This window comes from Rana temporaria, chromosome 11, assembly GCF_905171775.1.
Source record: "Rana temporaria chromosome 11, aRanTem1.1, whole genome shotgun sequence".
NCBI classification, from domain to species: domain Eukaryota; kingdom Metazoa; phylum Chordata; class Amphibia; order Anura; family Ranidae; genus Rana; species Rana temporaria.
In genome coordinates, this window is record NC_053499.1 from 116,281,827 (window position 1) to 116,304,360 (window position 22,534).

Here is a 22,534-nt window from a genome sequence, read left to right on the forward strand (position 1 = left end):
ATACTATAAATCAATTGTAGGAACCCTTCCAGGATATGTGGTATGGCTTTGTAAACCATAATGTTAAATGGACATGGAAAAAGTTAAAAAAAAGTAGGCATCGAAATTAGTCAAAGTAATGAAAAATTTGAAAAACTGGGAGGTTCATTTGGGAAAAAAATACTTTCAATAAAGCCAGTTAAAAGATATGGCAAACAATTCCACCCCAAGAACTGTACAAAGGACAAGGGAGCTTTTGTTATAAGCACCAAGAAAAAAAAACATACAATTTACTATCAGTTTAAGAAGGTGTTCTTTACCAAACTGATGAACTAGGAAATAGGTTTGTCTTCTGCTTGTCCAAATTAATATGAATGCACTCGCCTCTCAGTGTACTGGATCAGCGCTTGTAACAAATTGAATTGGACGCAAAGTTGCAGTGCTAAAAGCTGATGCGTTTTCATTCTATCATTTTGCAGCAGAGCCACAATCTCTCAGTTCAGGCTGTCTGTGTCTCACTGTTCAAAGTACCCCATAATATTACACATGCCAATATGTTTATACTAAAGGGCCATTCCAGCCATAAATATTTCAGTAATAAGCGGAGTCTGGTATGCTGATTCACATGCTGGCTTCTTATACCTCTTGGTACTTCCAGCAGTGAGAACTCTTGCCGTAGTATTCTGCATTTCGGGCCTACATCCCTGAATGTACAGGGTCCTAAATGTGAGTACAAACAAACTGCAACCACCGCAACCTATAAAAGGCGAGGAGCACATGGAAGCACAACGTATGTCAAAAAACAACAACAAAAATTCCCAGCTCACTTACCAACCTGCCTGCAAACAAACCAAATTGATCCCAACATTTCACATTTAAATCAAGGCGTTTCGTTTACAAATACATGTGTAAGCTGCAGCGGCCACATCAAGGGCACCCTAGTGTAATTGCAGTCCTACTGTAACTCTATAATTTAGAGAGTTTCCTGAGTTGTAGCACATATATAATAACCAGGGCGGCACTCAGGGGGGTACAGCCGATGCAACTGTAAGGGGCCCTGTCAGCAACATGTCAGTTTTGTGAAAACGAGCCGGGACTAGGTAGGAAGATTTCACACACATACATACAGGGGGGCCGACATATATACAGGTGTATACGGGCTGGCATCTATAAAGGTGTGAGGGGGGCTGGCATATACACAGGTGTCGGGGGGGGGGGCGACATATATACAGGTGTGAGGGAGGCTGGCATATACACAGGTGTGAGGGGGGCTGGCATATATACAGGATTTGGGGGAGGGCTGAGTGCGTACAGGTGAGGTAGCCAGTTTGTGGATTCGGTGGGATGGCCCGTGGGCAAGCCCTGGGGAATGTGGGTGGTCAGGCTCGGTGGGCCCAGGCCTAAAGCTGTGTAAAGGGCCCAAAAAAAAATTCAGCTGGCTGTCCTGATAATAACTGATAAATTAAGGGCAGGTATGCCTGGATGGAGCACACTCCTCAAAGATATAGTGACACACTGAACACCCAGCAATAGCACAATGGCAGCAAAGGTATCCAGTCCACCCCTCACCAATTACCAACAGTACATAGAAATGACAACTGCCCCAACCTATAACTGGCCTTTGCAGCAAGAAGCTCAAGGAAGGGCAACGCATGTCCTAAATGAGTACCATTAGGTACAGTGTTCAACCCTGTCCAGTCGCAGTGTATTTCAGCCTGCCATGGACCCTAATTGGTTGCAGGCAACAGGGCTGGATGCTTCATCTGCGCCTCGCAGGCCACACTAAAATGCTGGCATTGGGCACACAGGGTAGTGTCTCCCCATGTGTAAGGAGCCTTAAAATATTCTCATTCTCTCTCTTGCATTCTGCATTTAAAAATAAATAAATATCAAAACAGGAAGGTTAAAGACCATGTTCTTAAAACCCCTGAAGACGAGGGGCTTGTAAATCCAACGCTGACTCTTGTGTACTAGTGTGCTCAGTGTCTCATCGACAGCCTAAATTGCGGAAGATTTGCTGCCTAAAAGCATTACCGTTTCTGATAAACTCCTGAGCGACAAAAATGCCGGATTGGAGTATTCACAGATGAGTAAATGATTCCTATGCTGAAAGGGCAATCACTGCTGCTCTACCTCTGCAGCGCTGTGCTCCATATATAGTGAAGACTGCTGCAGATTATCAAACACCAACAGGGAAAAATCAGCTTTCAGCACTGCGACTTAGGCTACTCGTTCACACGGAGGCGGTTTTCAGACGCTTTAGTGCTAGAAATAGCCTCTGAAAAGCGCCTTCCCTTAATTGCAGTGTGTCTTTTCACACTGGAGCAGTGCGCTTGTGGGACGTTACGAAAAGTCCTGCAAGCAGCATCTTTGGGGCGGGTTGGGAGCGCTGTATTTAGCGCTCCCAAAATGCTCTCCCCATTAAAAGTACTTTGAAAGTGCTGCAAATCTGGACTTTTTGCCATTTTTTTAAGGTAAAAAGTGCCCGCTAGCGAAAGTGCCACTTAGGCGAGCGCCCTAGTGTGAAAGTAGCCTTTACGCCTTGTACACACGGTCAGACTTTTGACCATGCAAAAGTCCGCCGTGAGTCTGTCGGAAAGATAAAGAACAGGTTCTCTAAGTTCCGTCGGACTTCCGAGAAAAAAAGCCTGTCTGACTTTTTTTCCCCTCGGAAAGTCCGGCCGTGTGTACGAGGCATTAGTATCCATTCCAATTTGCCACAAGAGCTGATCCAAATACTGTGAAAAGTGAGTGCATGAATCCCCTCATCTATTTGCACAATTATTTCTTCTGGATCTTGGGTGTAAAAGCACTTTGAAGATTGTAGCAGCGGTTTTGAATATAGAGCAGATTTCTATACAAAGCTCCACCAAGCAAACTCATTTTTGTCTCCTACTTGGCTGATGAGTGTCAGAATTATATATGACTGACAAAACTGGCTGGACAAAAAAAAAAAAAAAAAAATTATAGGGAACTAGCAGTCTCAGACTCCAATCCATACCTGATCCCCTCAAGCATCTCTTTTAAAGTCAATGGATCTATTCTGTCCTAAATCAGAGATGAAACAAAAGGAGTATTATTTTCTATGCAAATAATATTTAAATAAACATTGTATGACATCAGAAAGTGCGATTTATATTGAATCTTCCAGTTGCATGTGTTTTTAAACGGCGATTGCTTCACCGTTCGTGAAATCACATTCACTGCTTTATAAATATGCCCCTAAGTGTTAATCATGGTAGACCAATGAATTAACCACATGCCGTGCCCTAAACCTGGAAACAGGCAGCGACATACCAGTGCGTCACTTTGCCTGTACAGGCCGCCATCTTCAGTACATTGCAGGTGGGCCCTTGTACAGGCAAGGTGACGTACTGGTGCGTCACTGTCCATTTCAGGTATAGGGTACGCGCATCCGCCCTGTACACAGCAGAGTCTGTTAACGGGTCCCAGCCAATGATTCATGGCCGGGACCTGCTGATAGGCTTTGTCCAATCACAGCCCAGAGTCCTCTGCTGACAGACACAGAGCTCTGTAAAATTGCTCTGTTTCTTCTCCATGCAAACCAGGAATAAGAAACAAAAGAAATCTTTAGTAAAAATCAGCACACATTACACATTTTCAGGCACACATTTAACCCCCTGATTACTCAAGATGTTAACCCTTTCCCAGACAGTGTGATTAGTACAGTAACAGTGTACAGAATATCACTGATCACTTTATTAGTTTCACTGGTGATGTCAGTGGCAGTTAGTCAGATTACCTGACACATTATCACAGTTCAATTATAAGGCGCTAATTACTGCCAGTAGTAGATATATATATATATATATATATATATATATTATATATATATATATATATATATATATATAAAAAAATCTTACCTATAAAGTGCTTTTAACTCATAAAGTGAATGGCAAAGCAGTTAGTGGGTGAAGGCACTGGCCTTACTGCAATTGATTAGAGAACAACAGAAGCACTTTAAAAGGGAAAGGGCTAATGAATACTGAAAATGTATGCAAAGGATGGTGCCTGGAGTTGGGTCCTAAAATACCAGTATATGATTGATTTCCTCTTTAAAGTGGAACTTTACCCATAACAACTTGATAAAAATAATGTCTAATAATGTTTAATATGCTACCAAAATGTGTGTGCTGTAAATTTCCTCCAGCATTGTTCCTGTTTCTTCTTGCTGGAGGCTGCCATTTCGCTGAAGCCCACGATTTTAGCCACGGTGCCGGAAAATAGATCACGACTGAGCATGCGCAGAGCGAGACAGTATATAAAACTGCCCTGGGCGCAATGGTTTACTGTGGGGATGAGGGTGCTCTAAACTTGCACATCATAAACGGGGCAGGAAGGGGGGGGGGCGCACAGTTTGGCATCTTTGCCCTGGATGACCTTATCCCGGCACTGCAAATACAATAGTTGTTGTCAGTAAATTCTTGCTCCATCCTACCTCTTTAGCTTGATCCCAGACTTCCTTCTCCAAAGCATTGACTTCCAGTGCTGGCAGGGTGAACTTAAAGTAGGGTCTCAAATTCTTGTATACAAATATGAAGGGTCCAGAAGCCACGGCTACAGCTGGTGTACGTGGCTCATTCTGATCCATCAGGAAAGCCACAACAGCAGTTGGCATGTCAAGCAAGGCATTTTCTGACAACAGACTTGTGCCTTTAAACACTTTCAGCTTCATGTTATAGGGCCCACTGCCCAGGTCACCCACCACCATCTGCAACAGAAAGTCAATATGGGTATTTATGTGATAAAAAATATATTTATATAAAAAAAGAGTATCTATTTATAGTAAACAAGTATTACCTTATACTCGCCATCCCCATGTAAATCAGCAAGAGCTTCATGGAGAAAAAAAGAAAACATGTAATGTAAGTGATTTTTTTTTTTTTTTTAAATCAGAAATGTTTATTGAGGAAAAAAAAAACCAAAACAAGAAATTCTTTTTTTAAAACATAGAAGAAAATCACAGCCAATACACAGCTCATAAACACATCACCGAAACATTCCATCAATGCAAATGACAGTTTACACATAAAGCACCGCAGACTAAGTGATTTATTAAAGAAGGAAAAATTATATATATATATATATATTGTGTGTATGTATGTGTGTGTGTTAGTTTGCCCACTCACTGTTAGGAGGACCGAGCCTCTTTCTGATATTTGTTGTTTACAAGTTAAAAACTGCTTTTTTTTTTTGCTTGAAAATGACTTAGAACCACCAAACATTACATATTTTTTTTCTAACACCTTAGAGAATAAAATGGCAGTTGTTGCAATACTTTGTCACACAGCATTTGCGCAGCGGTCTTACAAGCCCACTTCTTTTGGAAAAAAATACACTTTTTTGAATAAAAAAAAAAGACAACAGTAAAGTTAACCCAATATTTTTTTTATATTGTGAAAGATAATGTTACGCCAAGTAAATTGATACCCAACATGTCATGCTTCAAAATTGTGCCTGATCGTAGAATGGCGACAAACTTTTACCCTTAAAAATCTCCATAGGCGATGTTTAAAAAAATTCTACATATTGCATGTTTTGAGTTACAGAGGAGGTCTAGAATTATCGCGGTGATACCTCATGTGTGGTTTGAACACCGTTTTCATATGTGGGCGCCGCTCACGTATGCGTTCGCTTGTGCATGCGAGCTTGGCGGGACGGGGCGCGTTTAAAAATGTTTCTTTTTTTTTTCTTATTTATTTTACCTTTTGTTTTTTTTACACGTTTTTTTTTTCCTTCTTTTAAAAGAACACATCCCCATGAAATATGAGATCTTGGGTCAAAAAGACCTCAGATCTCATATTTACACTATAATGCAAGGCAAAAAAATTAATTCAAAATAAAATTGTAATTTGAAAAAATAAAATAAAATGCCCCACTAAGAGCTATGGGCGGAAGCGACGTCAAAACGTCACTTCCGCCCATAGCTCTTAACGGGGCATTTTATTTATTTTTTTCAAATTACAATTTTATTTTTGTGCTATGGAGATGGGTGGGGGCCATCTTCCCCTCACTCGTCTCCATACCCAGCCACTAGAAGGACCCAATCGCCTCCGCCGACGGCTTCGGTAAGGCCCCTCTACCACTGCTGATAAAAGTGACAGGAGAGTCAGGACGCCCACTAACACACAGCTCCTTTCTCTATCTGCAACGTAGAGAGCGTCCTGACTCTCCCGTAGTCCAAGGGAGGAAGCGAGCACGATACTTCACACCACGGAGAAAGTCTTGCATTACTGTGTGTAGTTACAGACAGAAGAACAGGAAGTGAGGATTTCTCAGAAGAAATAAGGACATTTAAAAGCAAAATGGAAGGATGAGGTAAGTGAAGGAGGACTGCACTAAGGTAAAGGAAGCCATTTAGGAAAAAAAAAATTGTACCTTTACAACCCCTTTAATTCTACATGATGTGCAGCTTCCTTTGATAAAATTAATAAGTTGTCAATTATCATTTAAAAACATAAATAATTTGAAAGTATCTATGGTTACATAGTTAATCCGTTTGAAAAAGGACACAAGTCCATCTAGTTTAACCAATAAAAGGGGAGAAAAAAGAAAAACCATATACACAATTCTCACCCACAGTTGATCCAGAGAAAGGCAAAAACCCCAGCAGAGAATGATCCAATTTGCTACAGTAGGATAGAAATAATTTAAACATGTTGTGAGAATTAATATAGGATTTTATATTTGACTATTGGAGACTTAATCTCCAAATACGGAAAGGTTTCTTCACAGTAAGAGCTGTGGAAATGTGGAATAGACTCCCTCAAGAGCTGGTTCTGTAAAGCTCAGTAGATTACTTATAAAAAGGTCTGGATTCTTTCTTAAGAGCAGGGGAAAAAATTCCTTCCTGATCCCCCGAGAGGCAATTGGATTTTCCCTGGATCAACTTCACCTATATAGCGATTTGGCACTGCGTCGCTTTAACTGACAATTGCGCGGTCGTGCGACGTGGCTCCCAAACAAAATTGGCGTCCTTTTTTTCCCACAAATAGAGCTTTCTTTTGGTGGCATTTGATCACCTCTGCGGTTTTTATTTTTTGCGCTATAAACAAAAATAGAGCGACAATTTTGAAAAAAATGCAATATTTTTTTCCTTTTTGCTATAATAAATATCCCCCAAAAATATATAAATTTATAGTGTTTATCAGTTCCTGATATGTTTTATCCCTCAGACATTTTACCAGTTTCGCTGCCTATCTTACCAATATCTTTTGTACGTGAGGTCTCCAGAACTGGAGAATTACCAATGTACTTACCAATGCAGGATGATAATGAATTCAGACCTGCAACAGGATCGTAATGGGCATCCAGCCATTTTGAGGACTCACTGAGGGGGAAAAAAAAAAAAACACACAACACATCATACAATCAAATAATAACAGGGAATGACTAAATTGTTCACTGTGAAATATGTAGAATCATTTAAATATTCTCATGCACAATTTATCTGCGAAAAAAACATGCTTATGAATGGAGGAGCTTCCCTCCATTCATAAACTGAAGCATCGTAAACACAGGAGCTTACGATGCTCAGTTATATGAATGAACAGAGTCAGTGACCACCGACTCTGTTCATTCTGAAAAGGTAGGAGCCGGGCTTAGCGGCTCCTACCTCCGCTCTCCCCCCTGACAGATTGAGGGGGGAGAGCGGCACGGACGGACGGGGGAAAAGAGAACGGGAACTGCATGGACGGGGAGGGGGGTGGAAAGAGAACGGGACGGACGGACGGACGGACGGACGGGGGAAGGGGAGGAGAGAACGGCACGGACGGCCCGGGGAAGGGGAGGAGAGAGAACGGCACGGAGGAAAGAGCACTGCATGGACGGGGGAACGGGAGGACAGAACGGCACGGACAGCCCGGGGAAGGGGAGGAGAGAGACGGAACGGAGGAAAGAGCACTGCATGGACGGGGGAAGGGGAGGAGAGAACGGCACGGACAGCCCGGGGAAGGGGAGGAGAGAGAACGAATAAATCATATTTAAACTTAACCACTTGCCGACCTCCTCATGTAAATATACGTCAGCAGAATGGCACGGACAGGCACATGTACGTACCTGTACGTCCTCTGCTTGACGTGGGTTGGGGGTCCGATCGGGACCCCCCCCCCCCGGTACATGCGTCGGTCGGTAAGCCTCGGGGAGCGATCCGGGACGACGGCGCGGCTATTCGTTTATAGCCGCCCCGTTACGATCGCTCCCCGGAGCTGAAGAACGGGGAGAGCCGTATGTAAACATGGCTTCCCCGTGCTTCACTATGGCGGCGCATCGATCAAGTGATCCCTTTTATTAGGGAGACTCGATCGATGACGTCAGTCCTACAGCCACACCCCCCTACAGTTGTAAACACACACACACAGTGAACCCTAAATGTTACAGCGCCCCCTGTGGTTAACTCCCAAACTGCAACTGTCATTTTCACAATAAAGAATGCAATTTAAATGCATTTTTTGCTGTGAAAATGACAATGGTCCCAAAAATGTGTCAAAATTGTCCGAAGTGTCCTGCCATAAAGTCGCAGTCAAGAAAAACAAAAAAAAAAAAAAAAAAATCGCTGATCGCCGCCATTAGTAGTAAAAAAATAAAAAAAAATAAAAATGCAATAAAACTATCCCCTATTTTGTAAACGCTATAAATTTTGCGCAAACCAACCGATAAACGATTATTGCGATTTTTTTTACCAAAACTAGGTAGAAGAATACGTATCGGCCTAAACTGAGGAAAAAAAAATTATATATGTTTTTGGGGGATATTTATTATAGCAAAAAGTAAAAAATATTGCATTTTTTTCAAAATTGTCGCTCTATTTTTGTTTATAGCGCAAAAACTAAAAACCGCAGGTGTGATCAAATACCACCAAAAGAAAGCTCTATCTGTGGGGAAAAAAGGACGCCAATTTTGTTTGGGGGCCACGTCGCACGACCGCGCAATTGTCTGTTAAAGCGACGCAGTCCCGAACTGTAAAAACACCTTGGGTCTTTAGGCAGCATATTGGTCCGGGGCTTAAGTGGTTAATCAAGTTAGTCATTTACCAAAACCATAATGAACAACCCAGCTTTTTAAAAATATTATGGCAGCCCATTTTCTGGTCTCTTTTGTGCAGGGGATGCGTCATATACTTCGCCCTCTTAAACCACCTCTTCCTCCATGGGATCTGAATCTGGTGCTCTCGGTTCTTCAGGAACCTCCCTTTGAAAACATCAGAGAGATTCCTCTCTTGACACTATCTCAGAAGGTGGCCTTTTTGGTGGCCATTACGTCTGTCAGACGTGTTTCTGAATTGGCGGCCTTGTCTTGCAAGTCGCCATACTTGGTCCTCCATAAGGATAAGGCGGTTTTGCGCCTGCAACCTTCCTTTCTTCCGAAGGTGGTTTTGGCCTTTTACCTTAACGAGGACATTGTACTTCCATCCTTGTGTCCTCGACCGGCACATCCTAAGGAGGTTGTGCTGCATACTTTAGATGTGGTATGTGCTTTGCGGGTGTACCTGTCCGCTACGGCTCCGTTTCGGAGGTCTGACTCGCTTCCCTAGTGTTAACCCCTTCCCTGCCAGTGGCATTTTTATAGTAATCAATGCATTTTTATAGCACTGATCGCTATAAAAATGCCAATGGTCCCAAAAATGTGCCAAAGTGTCTGAAGTGTCCGCCATAAGGTCGCAGTACCGATAAAATCGCTGATCGCCGCCATTACTAGTAAAAAAATAAAAATAAAAATGCCATAAAACTATCCCCTATTTTGTAGACGCTATAACTTTTGCGCAAACCAATCAATAAACGCTTATTGCGATATTTTTTTTATGAAAAATATGTAGAAGAATACGTATCGGCCTAAACTGAGGAAAAAAATTGTTTTTTTTATATATTTTTGGGGATATTTATTACAGAAAAAATTAAAAAATATTTTTTTTTTTCAAAATTGTCGCTCTATTTTTGTTTATAGCGCAAAAAATAAAAACCGCAGAGGTGATCAAATACCACCAAAAGAAAGCTCTGTTTGTGGGGGGGAAAAAAGGACGCCAATTTTGTTTGGGAGCCACGTCGCACGACCGTGCAATTGTCAGTTAAAGCGACGCAGTGCCGAATCACAAAAAGTGGCCCGGTCATTGACCAGCAATATGGTCCGGGGCTGAAGTGGTTAACTTTTAAAACTCACATATTTTATTACAATGTATGATCTTTTTTCTCTCCTTCTCAAATCTGAAGGGGAGATTTTCTATCCCCCTCTCTCTAAAAGTCTTATTAAGTTCCTGCTGACATTTACTAGGTAATGTCCATATTGATATGTATTGTGATTTATTGTAATTTTTTTTTTCTGAAAATAAAATAAATTTGAAAGAAAGAAGTCTACCCTCCTTGCTGTGCCGACCGGGGGGGGGGGGGGGGGGGGGGGGTTTACCCAGGGGACTCACCACCCAGAGGGAGACCGCTCACACAGCTGCCTGTCTTCCTTGTATACACAGCGTGTGTGTGTGTGAGGAAAAAAACTGTGAGGTAAAATCAGTGAGGTAAAATCCGTGAGGTGTGCTCCGTTCAGAAAGCCAGTGCTAGAGACTTCCCAGGAGACAGACCCCCCCCTCACAGAAAGTGGACCCCGGCGCCCCACAGGGTCCCGGAGCCCCCCACAGGTACACCCCAGTCGCAGCGGGCCCTGGGGCAGGAGGGGAAATGGCGACAGAGAGCAGGGAAAGGGAGGACAGGAGAACCCCTTAATCCTGGGAATGCCCAGCTGTTCCATCCTGCCGAGGCAGGAGGAACCGTACTTACCCGTCCTTGCGAGGACATGCTGGCGCGTCCCTGACAGACCCACAAACGATGGTACGGAGTAGCTGTCAGCCCGGTCCATTGTGAGTGAGACAAAACAGCCCAGTCATGTGTGGACCCTGGAGCAAAAAGCCCACCGGCCACCCCAGGAGTCATGGGGTATGTCGTGGCAGACCCAACGCTTAGCTAAGTTGTACATACGCTCGATGGCCGGACTGGGAAGACTACAAGGATCTATATATCCAGCCTGTCGCCCAGCCGGCAGTTGATAGAAGAATCTTAAAACAAAATAAAATAAAAACAAAACATTTCTTCAGGGCGCTGGGCCCAAAGGGAGCCACGTCCTTCTCCTCTGCTAGGCAGAAAAAAAACTGAGGCTGCATGCTGCAGGGAGGAGCGTTATGTCCAGAGGGACTGCCCCCTGGGCGGGGCTGTTCAACTCTGTTAAAGTAACATGTATTTAAATATCTAACATGTTCTGCCTAGTCCTCTCCTATGAACAGGAACATAACCCATATGTCAAGACTTTGAAGGCTGTGTCCGTCCATGGACGATAAGGGAAAAAATTTATTTTACACGGCCCTTTTAAAAAAAATTATTTGGGTCACTTCTATTCCTATGGAATGTAAACATCCCTTGTAATAGAAAAAAGCATGACAGGCCCTCTCAAATATGAGATCTGGGGTCAAAAAGACCTCAGATCTAACATTTACACTAAATAAGAAAAAAAAATGTTTTAAAGCGCCCCCGTCCCCATTTGCTCGCACAGCAAAGAAAATGCATACGCAAGTCGCGCCCACAAATGTAAACAGTGTTAAAATCACACATGTGAGGTTTCGCCGTTATCGTCAGAGTGTGAGCAATATTTCTAGCACAAGACCTCCTCTGTAACTCTAATCTGTTAAAGCGGAGTTCCACCCAAAAGTTGAACTTCTGCTTTAAGGGAAGGTGACCCTCTGACATGCCACTCTTTTTAGAGGGTTCCAGCTCCCACTTCCTCCTAGGGCACCGCAGCGCCGGACGTTCACCTCTCCCCCCTTCCCTCTCGTCGATCACAGGTCCCAGATGATTGCTCGGCCAGTCACGGTCCACAGCCAGGCGCCCACAGTGACAATGCCGATTATTAAAAGTCAGCAGCTGCAGTTTTTGTAGCTACTAACTTTAAAAAAAAAAATTTTTGTAGGAATTACGCTTTAACTGTTAAAAAAATTTTTAGTGTGGTATATGGAGATTTGTAAGTACGGACGTTTGCCGCCATTCCACATCTGCGTGCAATTTTCAACCATAACATGTTCGGTATCTATTTACTCTGCGTAACTTCCTCTTTCACAATATACAAACAAATTGGGCCAACTTTACAGTTTTCTTATTTTTTTTTAGTCAAATTTTTTTATTTTTTCCCAAAAAAAATTGCGTTTGAAAGACCGCTGTACAATTGCAGTGTGAAATATATATAATGTTTGGGGGTGCTAAGAAATTTTCTAGCAAAAAATACTAATTTTAACTTGCAAACAACAGTGTCAAAAATGGTCTCGGTCCTTAAAGCGGCGTTCCTGGCTTTTTTTTTGTTTATTAAAAGTCAGTAGCTACAAAAAGTATAGTTGATGACTTTTAATAAACAGACACTCACCTGTCCCATGATCCAGCGATGCGGCCGCACCGAGCCTCGCTCCTCTCCCCCCCCTCTCCCCGGCGACTTCATTCAAACTGTGGGCACCCGGCCGTGACAGCCTGCGGCTTCACGGGGGCGCACTGCGCATGTGTGAGTCGCGCTGAGCTCTCCCAGTGGACAGGCAATCTTCTGGGACCTGTCACGTGTCCCAGAAGATTGCCGGAAAGGAGGGGCAGAGGAGGAGACGCCTGCAGTCGGAAGCAGGAAGTCCCACTCAAAACTAAGAGCACCCCTCCCAAATGACATGCAAAATGTGGCATGTAAGGGGGCGAGGAGTACTTAAAGCGAAAGTTCCACTTTTGGGTGGAACTCCACTTTAACTGGTTAAACACAGCATTGTGATCTGAACATGACGCACAAAAACTATTATTTTCTGCTGCCATTGCATGTACTTGCATTTTTCAATGAGGAAAATAAGGCAGAGAACTGCACATGGTGTGAATTGGCTCTCCAATGGCTGCTGTCATAGCTGATCACATGCTCAACACCATAGCAACTGCAGTGCCAAACACAGGCTAAAATGGCTCCTTCATTGGCTGGAAAGGATCAGAGGGATTAGAGAGCCCAAGATGTGCGAACAGGTCCTAATCCTCCGCCTGTCAGTGTACTAAATTCAGGACACAACCCAACAACAACAGACACTCCGAGCCCAGCAATGGACACAGACTTCACATACTCCAGCAATAGAAATCACCCCAACACACAGTATAATATTTACACACACCGTATAATATACAAAGTATAGTATAAACACACGCGCAGTATAATATATACACATACACAGTATAATATACAAGTGAAGTGTGCATCCTCACCCCTCTCGGCTGCTGTCGGATGAGGAGGACATAATCAGCTCAGGAAGCCGTCCCGCTATAGTAGCGGCTGGTTGCTAACCAGTAGAAGGACCCTGGTGATGTCAGCAGATCATGTGACTGTTTGGTCACATGATACAGAGTAATACAGGAAGTGGTGCTCAGTGCTGCTCTGCAAAAAGAAAAAGGGAATTTACATGACTTTTTTTCTGCTGGAACTTCTGCCAGAGAGCGGGGCTGTCTCTCGCTGTATATGGGGGGGACTGTCTCTCGCTGTATATGGGGGGACTGTCTCTCGCTGTATATGGGGGGGAGACTGTCTCTCGCTGTATGTGGGGGGGGACTGTCTCTCGGGGGGGGACTGTCTCTCGCTGTATATGGGGGGCTCCTGTCTCTCGCTGTATATAGGGGGCTCCTGTCTCTCGCTGTATATGGGGGGGGACTGTCTCTCGCTATATATGGGGGGACTGTCTCTCGCTGTATATGGGGGGGACCGTCTCCTGCTGTATATGGGGGGACTGTCTCTCCCTGTATATGGGGGGACCGTCTCTCGCTGTATGTGGGGGGGGGGGCCGTCTCTCGCTGTATATGGGGGGACCGTCTCTCGCTGTATATGGGGGGACCGTCTCTCGCTGTATATGGGGGGGACTGTCTCTCGCTGTATAATGGGGGACTGCTGTCTCTCGCTGTATGTGGGGGGGACTGCTGTCTCTCGCTGTATATGGGGGGGACTGCTGTCTCTCGCTGTATATGGGGGGGGACTGCTGTCTCTCGCTGTATATGGGGGGACTGCTGTCTCTCGCTGTATATGGGGGGGACTGCTGTCTCTCGCTGTATATGGGGGGGACTGCTGTCTCTCGCTGTATATGGGGGGGACTGCTGTCTCTCGCTGTATATGGGGGGACTGCTGTCTCTCGCTGTATATGGGGGGGACTGTCTCTTGCTGTATATGGGGGGGCTCCTGTCTCTTGCTGTATATGGGGGGACTTTCTCTGGCTGTATATGGGGGGACTTTCTCTCGCTGTATATGGGGGGGACTGTCTCTCTCTGTATATAGGGGGGGACTGTCTCTCGCTGTATATTGGGGGGGACTGTCTCTCGCTGTATATTGGGGGGGACTGTCTCTCGCTGTATGTGGGGGGGGACTGTCTCTCACTGTATATGGGGGGGGACTGTCTCTTGCTGTATATGGGGGGGGGACTGTCTCTCGCTGTATATAGGGGGGGACTGTCTCTCGCTGTATATGGGGGCACTGTCTCTCGCTGTATATGGGGGGAGACTGTCTCTCACTGTATATGGGGGGACTGTCTCTCGCTGTATGTGGGGGGGGACTGTCTCTCGGGGGGCTCCTGTCTCTCGCTGTATATGGGGGGCTCCTGTCTCTTGCTGTATATGGGGGGGACTGTCTCTCGCTGTATATAGGGGGGGACTGTCTCCCGCTGTATATAGGGGGGGACTGTCTCACGCTGTATATGGGGGGGACTGTCTCTCGCTGTATATGGGGGGGACTGTCTCTCGCTGTATATGGGGGGACCGTCTCTCGCTGTATATGGGGGGACCGTCTCTCGCTGTATATGGGGGGACCGTCTCTCGCTGTATATGGGGGGACCGTCTCTCGCTGTATATGGGGGGACCGTCTCTCGCTGTATATGGGGGGGGACTGTCTCTCGCTGTATATGGGGGGGGACCGTCTCTCGCTGTATATGGGGGGACTGCTGTCTCTCGCTGTATATGGGGGGACTGCTGTCTCTCGCTGTATATGGGGGGACTGCTGTCTCTCGCTGTATATGGGGGGACTGCTGTCTCTCGCTGTATATGGGGGACTGCTGTCTCTCGCTGTATATGGGGGGGGGGGACTGTCTCTTGCTGTATATGGGGTACTGCTGTCTCTTGCTGTATAGGGGGGGCTCCTGTCTCTTGCTGTATATGGGGGGACTTTCTCTGGCTGTATATGGGGGGACTGTCTCTCGCTGTATATGGGGGGGGACTGTCTCTCGCTGTATATGGGGGGGACCGTCTCTCGCTGTATATGGGGGGGACGTCTCTCGCTGTATATGGGGGGGACGTCTCTCGCTGTATATGGGGGGGACTGTCTCCCGCTGTATATGGGGGGAACCGTCTCCCGCTGTATATGGGGGGGACTGTCTCCCGCTGTATATGGGGGGGACTGTCTCCCGCTGTATATGGGGGGGACTGTCTCTCGCTGTATATGGGGGGGACTGCTGTCTCTCGCTGTATATGGGGGGGACTGCTGTCTCTCGCTGTATATGGGGGGGACTGCTGTCTCTCGCTGTATATGGGGGGGACTGCTGTCTCTCGCTGTATATGGGGGGGACTGCTGTCTCTCGCTGTATATAGGGGGGGGGCTGTCTCTCGCTGTATATGGGGGGGACTTTCTCTGGCTGTATATTGGGGGAGACTGTCTCTCACTGTATATGGGGGGGGGACTGTCTCTCGGGGGGGGGGACTGTCTCTCGCTGTATATGGGGGGGGGGGGACTGTCTCTCGCTGTATATGGGGGGCTCCTGTCTCTTGCTGTATATGGGGGGGGGGGACTGTCTCTCGCTGTATATAGGGGGGGACTGTCTCTCGCTGTATATGGGGGGGACTGTCTCTCGCTGTATATGGGGGGACTGTCTCTCGCTGTATATGGGGGGACTGTCTCTCGCTGTATATGGGGGGACCGTCTTTCGCTGTATATGGGGGGACCGTCTCTCGCTTTATGTGGGGGGGACTGTCTCTCACTGTATATGGGGGGACTGTCTCCCGCTGTATATGGGGGGGACTGTCTCCCGCTGTATAATGGGGGACTGCTGTCTCTCGCTGTATATGGGGGGACTGCTGTCTCTCGCTGTATATGGGGGGGACTGCTGTCTCTCGCTGTATATGGGGGGGGACTGTCTCTTGCTGTATATGGGGTACTGCTGTCTCTTGCTGTATAGGGGGGGCTCCTGTCTCTTGCTGTATATGGGGGGACTTTCTCTGGCTGTATATGGGGGGGACTGTCTCTCGCTGTATATGGGGGGGGGACTGTCTCTCGCTGTATATGGGGGGGACTGTCTCTCGCTGTATATGGGGGGGACTGTCTCTCGCTGTATATGGGGGGGACTGTCTCTCGCTGTATATGGGGGGGACTGTCTCTCGCTGTATATGGGGGGGACTGTCTCTCGCTGTATATGGGGGGGACTGTCTCTCGCTGTATATGGGGGGACTGTCTCTCGCTGTATATGGGGGGGGGGAGACCGTCTCTCGCTGTATATGGGGGGGGGGACCGTCTCTCGCTGTATATGGGGGGGGGACCGTCTCTCGCTGTATATGGGGGGACCGTCTCTCGCTGTATATGGGGGGACTGCTGTCTCTCGCTGTATATGGGGGGACTGCTGTCTCTTGCTGTATATGGGGGGGCTCCTTCTCTGGCTGTATATGGGGGGACTGTCTCTGGCTGTATATGGGGGGACTGTCTCTGGCTGTATATGGGGTGGACTGCTGTCTCTCGCTGTATATGGGGGGGACTGCTGTCTCTCGCTGTATATGGGGGGGACTGCTGTCTCTCGCTGTATATGGGGGGGACTGCTGTCTCTCGCTGTATATGGGGGGGGGCTGCTGTCTCTCGCTGTATATGGGGGGACTTTCTCTGGCTGTATATTGGGGGAGACTGTCTCTCACTGTATATGGGGGACTGTAGTCTCGCTGTATATGGGGGCTCCAGTCTCTCGCTGTATATGGGGGGGACTGTCTCGCTGTATATAGGGGGGGACTGTCTCTCGCTGTATATGGGGGGGGACTGTTCTCTCGCTGTATATGGGGGGGACTGTCTCTCGCTGTATATGGGGGGGACTGTCTCTCGCTGTAGAGGGGGGGGGACTGTCTCTCCGCTGTATATGGGGGGGCTGTCTCTCGCTGTATATGGGGGGGCTGTCTCCCGCTGTATATGGGGGGACTGTCTCCCGCTGTATATGGGGGGACTGTCTCCCGCTGTATATGGGGGGGACTGTCTCCCGCTGTATAATGGGGGACTGCTGTCTCTCGCTGTATATGGGGGGGACTGCTGTCTCTCGCTGTATATGGGGGGGACTGCTGTCTCTCGCTGTATATGGGGGGGACTGCTGTCTCTCGCTGTATATGGGGGGGGACTGCTGTCTCTCGCTGTATATGGGGGGGGACTGTCTCTTGCTGTATATGGGGTACTGCTGTCTCTTGCTGTATAGGGGGGGCTCCTGTCTCTTGCTGTATATGGGGGGACTTTCTCTGGCTGTATATGGGGGGACTTTCTCTGGCTGTATATGGGGGGACTGTCTCTCGCTGTATATGGGGGGGGACTGTCTCTCGCTGTATATGGGGGGGGACTGTCTCTCGCTGTATATGGGGGGGACTGTCTCTCGCTGTATATGGGGGGGACTGTCTCTCGCTGTATATGGGGGGGACTGTCTCTCGCTGTATATGGGGGGGGAGACTGGTCTCTCGCTGTATATGGGGGGGGGGACTGTCTCTCGCTGTATATGGGGGGGGGCCGTCTCTCGCTGTATATGGGGGGGGGGGGGGGGCGTCTCTCGCTGTATATGGGGGGGACCGTCTCTCGCTGTATATGGGGGGGACCGTCTCTCGCTGTATATGGGGGGGACCGTCTCTTGCTGTATATGGGGGGGACCGTCTCTTGCTGTATATGGGGGGACTGCTGTCTCTTGCTGTATATGGGGGGCTCCTTCTCTGGCTGTATATGGGGGGACTGTCTCTGGCTGTATATGGGGGCACTGTCTCTGGCTGTATATGGGGGGGACTGCTGTCTCTCGCTGTATATGGGGGGGACTGCTGTCTCTCGCTGTATATGGGGGGGACTGCTGTCTCTCGCTGTATATGGGGGGGACTGCTGTATATGGGGGGGACTGCTGTCTCTCGCTGTATATTGGGGGAGACTGTCTCTCACTGTATATGGGGGGACTGTCTCTCGCTGTATGTGGGGGGGGACTGTCTCTCGCTGTATATGGGGGGCTCCTGTCTCTTGCTGTATATGGGGGGCTCCTGTCTCTTGCTGTATATGGGGGGCTCCTGTCTCTTGCTGTATATGGGGGGGGGACTGTCTCTCGCTGTATATAGGGGGGGACTGTCTCTCGCTGTATATGGGGGGGACTGTCTCTCGCTGTATATGGGGGGGACTGTCTCTCGCTGTATATGGGGGGACCGTCTTTCGCTGTATATGGGGGGACCGTCTCTCGCTGTATGTGGGGGGGACCGTCTCTCGCTGTATGTGGGGGGGACCGTCTCTCGCTGTATGTGGGGGGGACTGTCTCTCGCTGTATATGGGGGGACTGTCTCCCGCTGTATAATGGGGGACTGCTGTCTCTCGCTGTATATGGGGGGGACTGCTGTCTCTCGCTGTATATGGGGGGGACTGCTGTCTCTCGCTGTATATGGGGGGGACTGCTGTCTCTCGCTGTATATGGGGGGGACTGCTGTCTCTCGCTGTATATGGGGGGGACTGCTGTCTCTCGCTGTATATGGGGGGGGACTGTCTCTCGCTGTATATGGGGTACTGCTGTCTCTTGCTGTATATGGGGTACTGCTGTCTCTTGCTGTATAGGGGGGGCTCCTATCTTTTGCTGTATATGGGGGGACTTTCTCTGGCTGTATATGGGGGGACTGTCTCTCGCTGTATATGGGGGGGGGGGGACTGTCTCTCGCTGTATATGGGGGGGGACTGTCTCTCGCTGTATATGGGGGGGACTGTCTCTCGCTGTATATGGGGGGGGGGAGACTGGTCTCTCGCTGTATATGGGGGGGACCGTCTCTCGCTGTATATGGGGGGGACCGTCTCTCGCTGTATATGGGGGGGACCGTCTCTCGCTGTATATGGGGGGGACCGTCTCTCGCTGTATATGGGGGGGACCGTCTCTCGCTGTATATGGGGGGGACCGTCTCTCGCTGTATATGGGGGGACTGCTGTCTCTGGCTGTATATGGGGGGGCTCCTTCTCTGGCTGTATATGGGGGGACTGTCTCTGGCTGTATATGGGGGGACTGTCTCTGGCTGTATATGGGGGGACTGTCTCTGGCTGTATATGGGGTGGACTGTCTCTCGCTGTATATGGGGGGGGGGACTGTCTCTCCCTGTATATGGGGGGGGGGACTGTCTCTCGCTGTATATGGGGGGGGGGGACTGTCTCTCGCTGTATATGGGGGGGGGACTGTCTCTCGCTGTATATGGGGGGGGGACTGTCTCTCGCTGTATATGGGGGGGGGACTGTCTCTCGCTGTATATGGGGGGGGGACTGTCGCTGTATATGGGGGGGGACTGTCTCTTGTTGTATATGGGGGGGGACTGTCTCTCGTATGTGGGGGGGACTGTCTCTCGTATATGGGGGGGGCTGTCTATCGCTGTATATGGGGGACTGCTGTCTCTCGCTGCATAAGGGGGGGCTGTCTCTCGCTGCATAAGGGGGGGCTGTCTCTCGCTGTATGTGGAGGATTGTCTCTCGTATATGGGGGGCTGTCACTTGCTGTATATGGGGGGGGGGCTGTCTCTTGCTGTATATGGGGGAGGAAGATTGTGACTTTAAATGAAACGTATGGATGTATATTTCTTCATCCCTGAATCAGTATATAAATGAAAAAAAGGTTGGGACTTTGTATGAGGCATGTACAGTATGGCTAAAGTAGACGTCCATTGTAAAAAGTATGTTATTGTCTGAACAGTACATGATGTAGCATATATAATTAATAAATAATACAGATAATGTATGATAGGCCATAAACATAGAAAACAGTCATAGCACATTGCGTTGTGTGGCATATGAAAATGTCCTCCAGGTTGTAAGATCACTTAAAAAATATTGGAGTAAAATTAGAATAAATAAAGTACACAGGTACATCTATATGGAACAAGGTGCATCCAGATAAGACGACGCGTTTCGTGGTTTATACCACTGTTCAGGGGCAGGTGCATCCATATCTGCAAAGGGATAGAAATAAGCGAGTGTGGTCTAATGATACTCATATTTTGGCAAAAGTAATTCATAGGTGAAAGGGGGAAAAAACTATCCTTTTATATACTCACAAGTCAGCAGAATCTGTGACACTAGAACTTGGGAGGGTTGCCTGAGGCGTCTATCCCGGGAACTGTGGCAGGGGCCCATAGAGCAACCGAGTGCACACCTGTGCCCCCCAAATAAAGAAAAGCAGGAAGTCTACAGGTAGTGATATGTATGGGCTTCAATTCCATAAAATCCAAACAACTATTAAGTATAAATATCAGTAGAAACTAGTAATGCTGTGAAAAACGATCAAAAGAAACCCAAAGACCAATGCAAGAAGAGACAGTATTAGCTAGATTCAGAGAGACTTAGGCTGGCGTATCAGTAGATACGCCAGCCTAAGTCAGAATTTGCGTCGGCGCTAATTTAAGCGTATTCTGGTAACCAGATACGCTTAAATTAGGCTCAGATACGAGCGGCGTAAGTGTCTTACACCCTCGTATCCTAAAGTGTAATTTTTAGGCTGACCGCTAGGTGGCGCTTTCATTGTGGTCGGCGTAGAATATGTAAATCACTAGATACGCCTATTCACGAATGTACGCCCGGCCGACGCAGTACAGATACGCCGTTTACGTAATGCATTATCAGGCCTAAAGTTATTCCATCAAATAGCTGGAATAGTAATGTTAAGTATGGCCGCCGTTCCCGCGTCTAAATTTGAAAATGTTACGTCGTTTGCGTAAGTCGTCCGTGAATAGGGATTTACGTCATTTACGTCCACGTCGAAACCAATAGGCCCGTGCGGCGTACGTTGCCGCAATGCACACTGGGATATGTAGGTGGACGGCGCATGCGCCGTTCCAAAAAAACGCCAATCACGTCAGGTCAAACAAAATTCACATTAAACACGCCCCCTCAGCCTATTTTGAATTAGGCGCCCTTACGCCTGCCCGCTTTAGGCTACGCCGCCGTAACTTAGCAGGCAAGTACTATGTGAATCATGTACTTGCCTCGCTAACTTACGGCGGCGTAGTGTAAACACGATACACTACGTCGCCGCAAAGTTAGGACGCCCTTGCTGAATCTAGCTATATGTGTTCATTGAGTAGTGGTGTATATCCACAAAAAGGATATGACTTGTGTGTGAAGGAAGACTCAATTAACCAAGTGTGAGATGTATGGTGCCAATCCAAACATAGGAAACCAAGCAAGCCTGATTCTTAGCCTGATGAAGGAGCATGCATACTAAAAACGGCCGCACTCCTCTCCGCTCTCTCTTCAGCCGAAAGTGACGTACACCGCTGTCTGTGAGCTGTCCTGAGTGTCTAGAAGCTCTGGGAACCATCAGCTGCCTCTTCACCAATGAGAAGATCGTCTTCCCCACGAGTGGATGAACCACATTATTAATGCCACATGCGCTGACATGTCATACATCTTGTGAGTTACCAATTTTCTTTTATGGAATAAAATGTCTTAATAATGCGTTTCTCCTTCTGTCTTTGCCTTCCACAGAGTTACTTCTAGCCTGTCACAAGCTGGTAGCCATCCACAGTCAGCTTATCTAAGAACACTTCAACTGTCCTTGTGCCACAAATGTACCCCTCCACATGAACTCAATGTGAAAGAGAATTCTAATTACTCACTCTCTCTTTATTCAGCTGATTGAGCGCAATTGATCGAATGTACTTTCTCTTACAAGATATAACAAAGTGGCACAAAAAACAAAGGAAACGCGTTACTAACAGTCAAGAGAGAGTATCCCCGTTCGGTGTCTCATCACACTTTTTTCAGACTTCCTTCACACACAAGTCATATCCTTTTTTGGATATACACTACTACCCATACAAACATATAAACTGGGGGTTATTTACAAAAGGCAAATCCACTTTGCACTACAAGTGCACTTGTAAGTGCAGTCGCTGTAGATCGCTGTAAGAAGCTCTACTGATTTTATCATCCAATCATGTGCAACCAAAAATGCTGTTTTTTATTTTTCTTGCATGTCTTCCTCAGATCTACAGCGACTGCACTTGAAAGTGCACTTGTAGTACAAAGTGGATTTGACTTTTGTAAATAACCCCTACTGTCTCTTAAAAACTCAACAAATACACAGGCGCTGAAACAGGGATAGCAGAGTTCTTAATGAAGATAATTACTTAGTTAGTTCATCAATAAGGTGTAGAAAAGATGAGCCAGAGCTGCGAAAATAAAGGCACCCGGAAGTACCAACACAACAAAAAACACTTCAAAAATCGCGCTCATGGCACTCTAAAGTTCATAGAAACAAGGATATGGAATGGTTGTATGTAATAACATG

The 22,534-nt window shown here is 47.3% G+C and overlaps 1 protein-coding gene across 3 annotated transcripts in view; it reads right to left on the bottom strand.

Annotated features, from left to right (window-relative positions):
• The window catches only part of BBS1 (Bardet-Biedl syndrome 1), a 52,348-nt gene extending 38,989 nt beyond the window's left edge, over positions 1 to 13,359 (bottom strand). Inside the window, exons 1-5 of one of the 3 annotated variants that reach the window (XM_040328894.1) lie at positions 13,254 to 13,359; positions 7,263 to 7,333; positions 4,804 to 4,838; positions 4,442 to 4,714; positions 2,981 to 3,027 (exon numbers count right to left, since the gene is read on the bottom strand). In XM_040328894.1, the coding sequence (XP_040184828.1) occupies positions 2,981 to 3,027; positions 4,442 to 4,714; positions 4,804 to 4,838; positions 7,263 to 7,333; positions 13,254 to 13,285 (458 nt within the window). In that variant the 5' untranslated portion in view covers positions 13,286 to 13,359. The remainder of the gene's footprint in view (positions 1 to 2,980; positions 3,028 to 4,441; positions 4,715 to 4,803; positions 4,839 to 7,262; positions 7,334 to 13,253) is intronic. The other 2 variants (XM_040328892.1, XM_040328895.1) reach the window with 2 other exon arrangements.
• Positions 13,360 to 22,534: the final 9,175 nt, after the last annotated feature.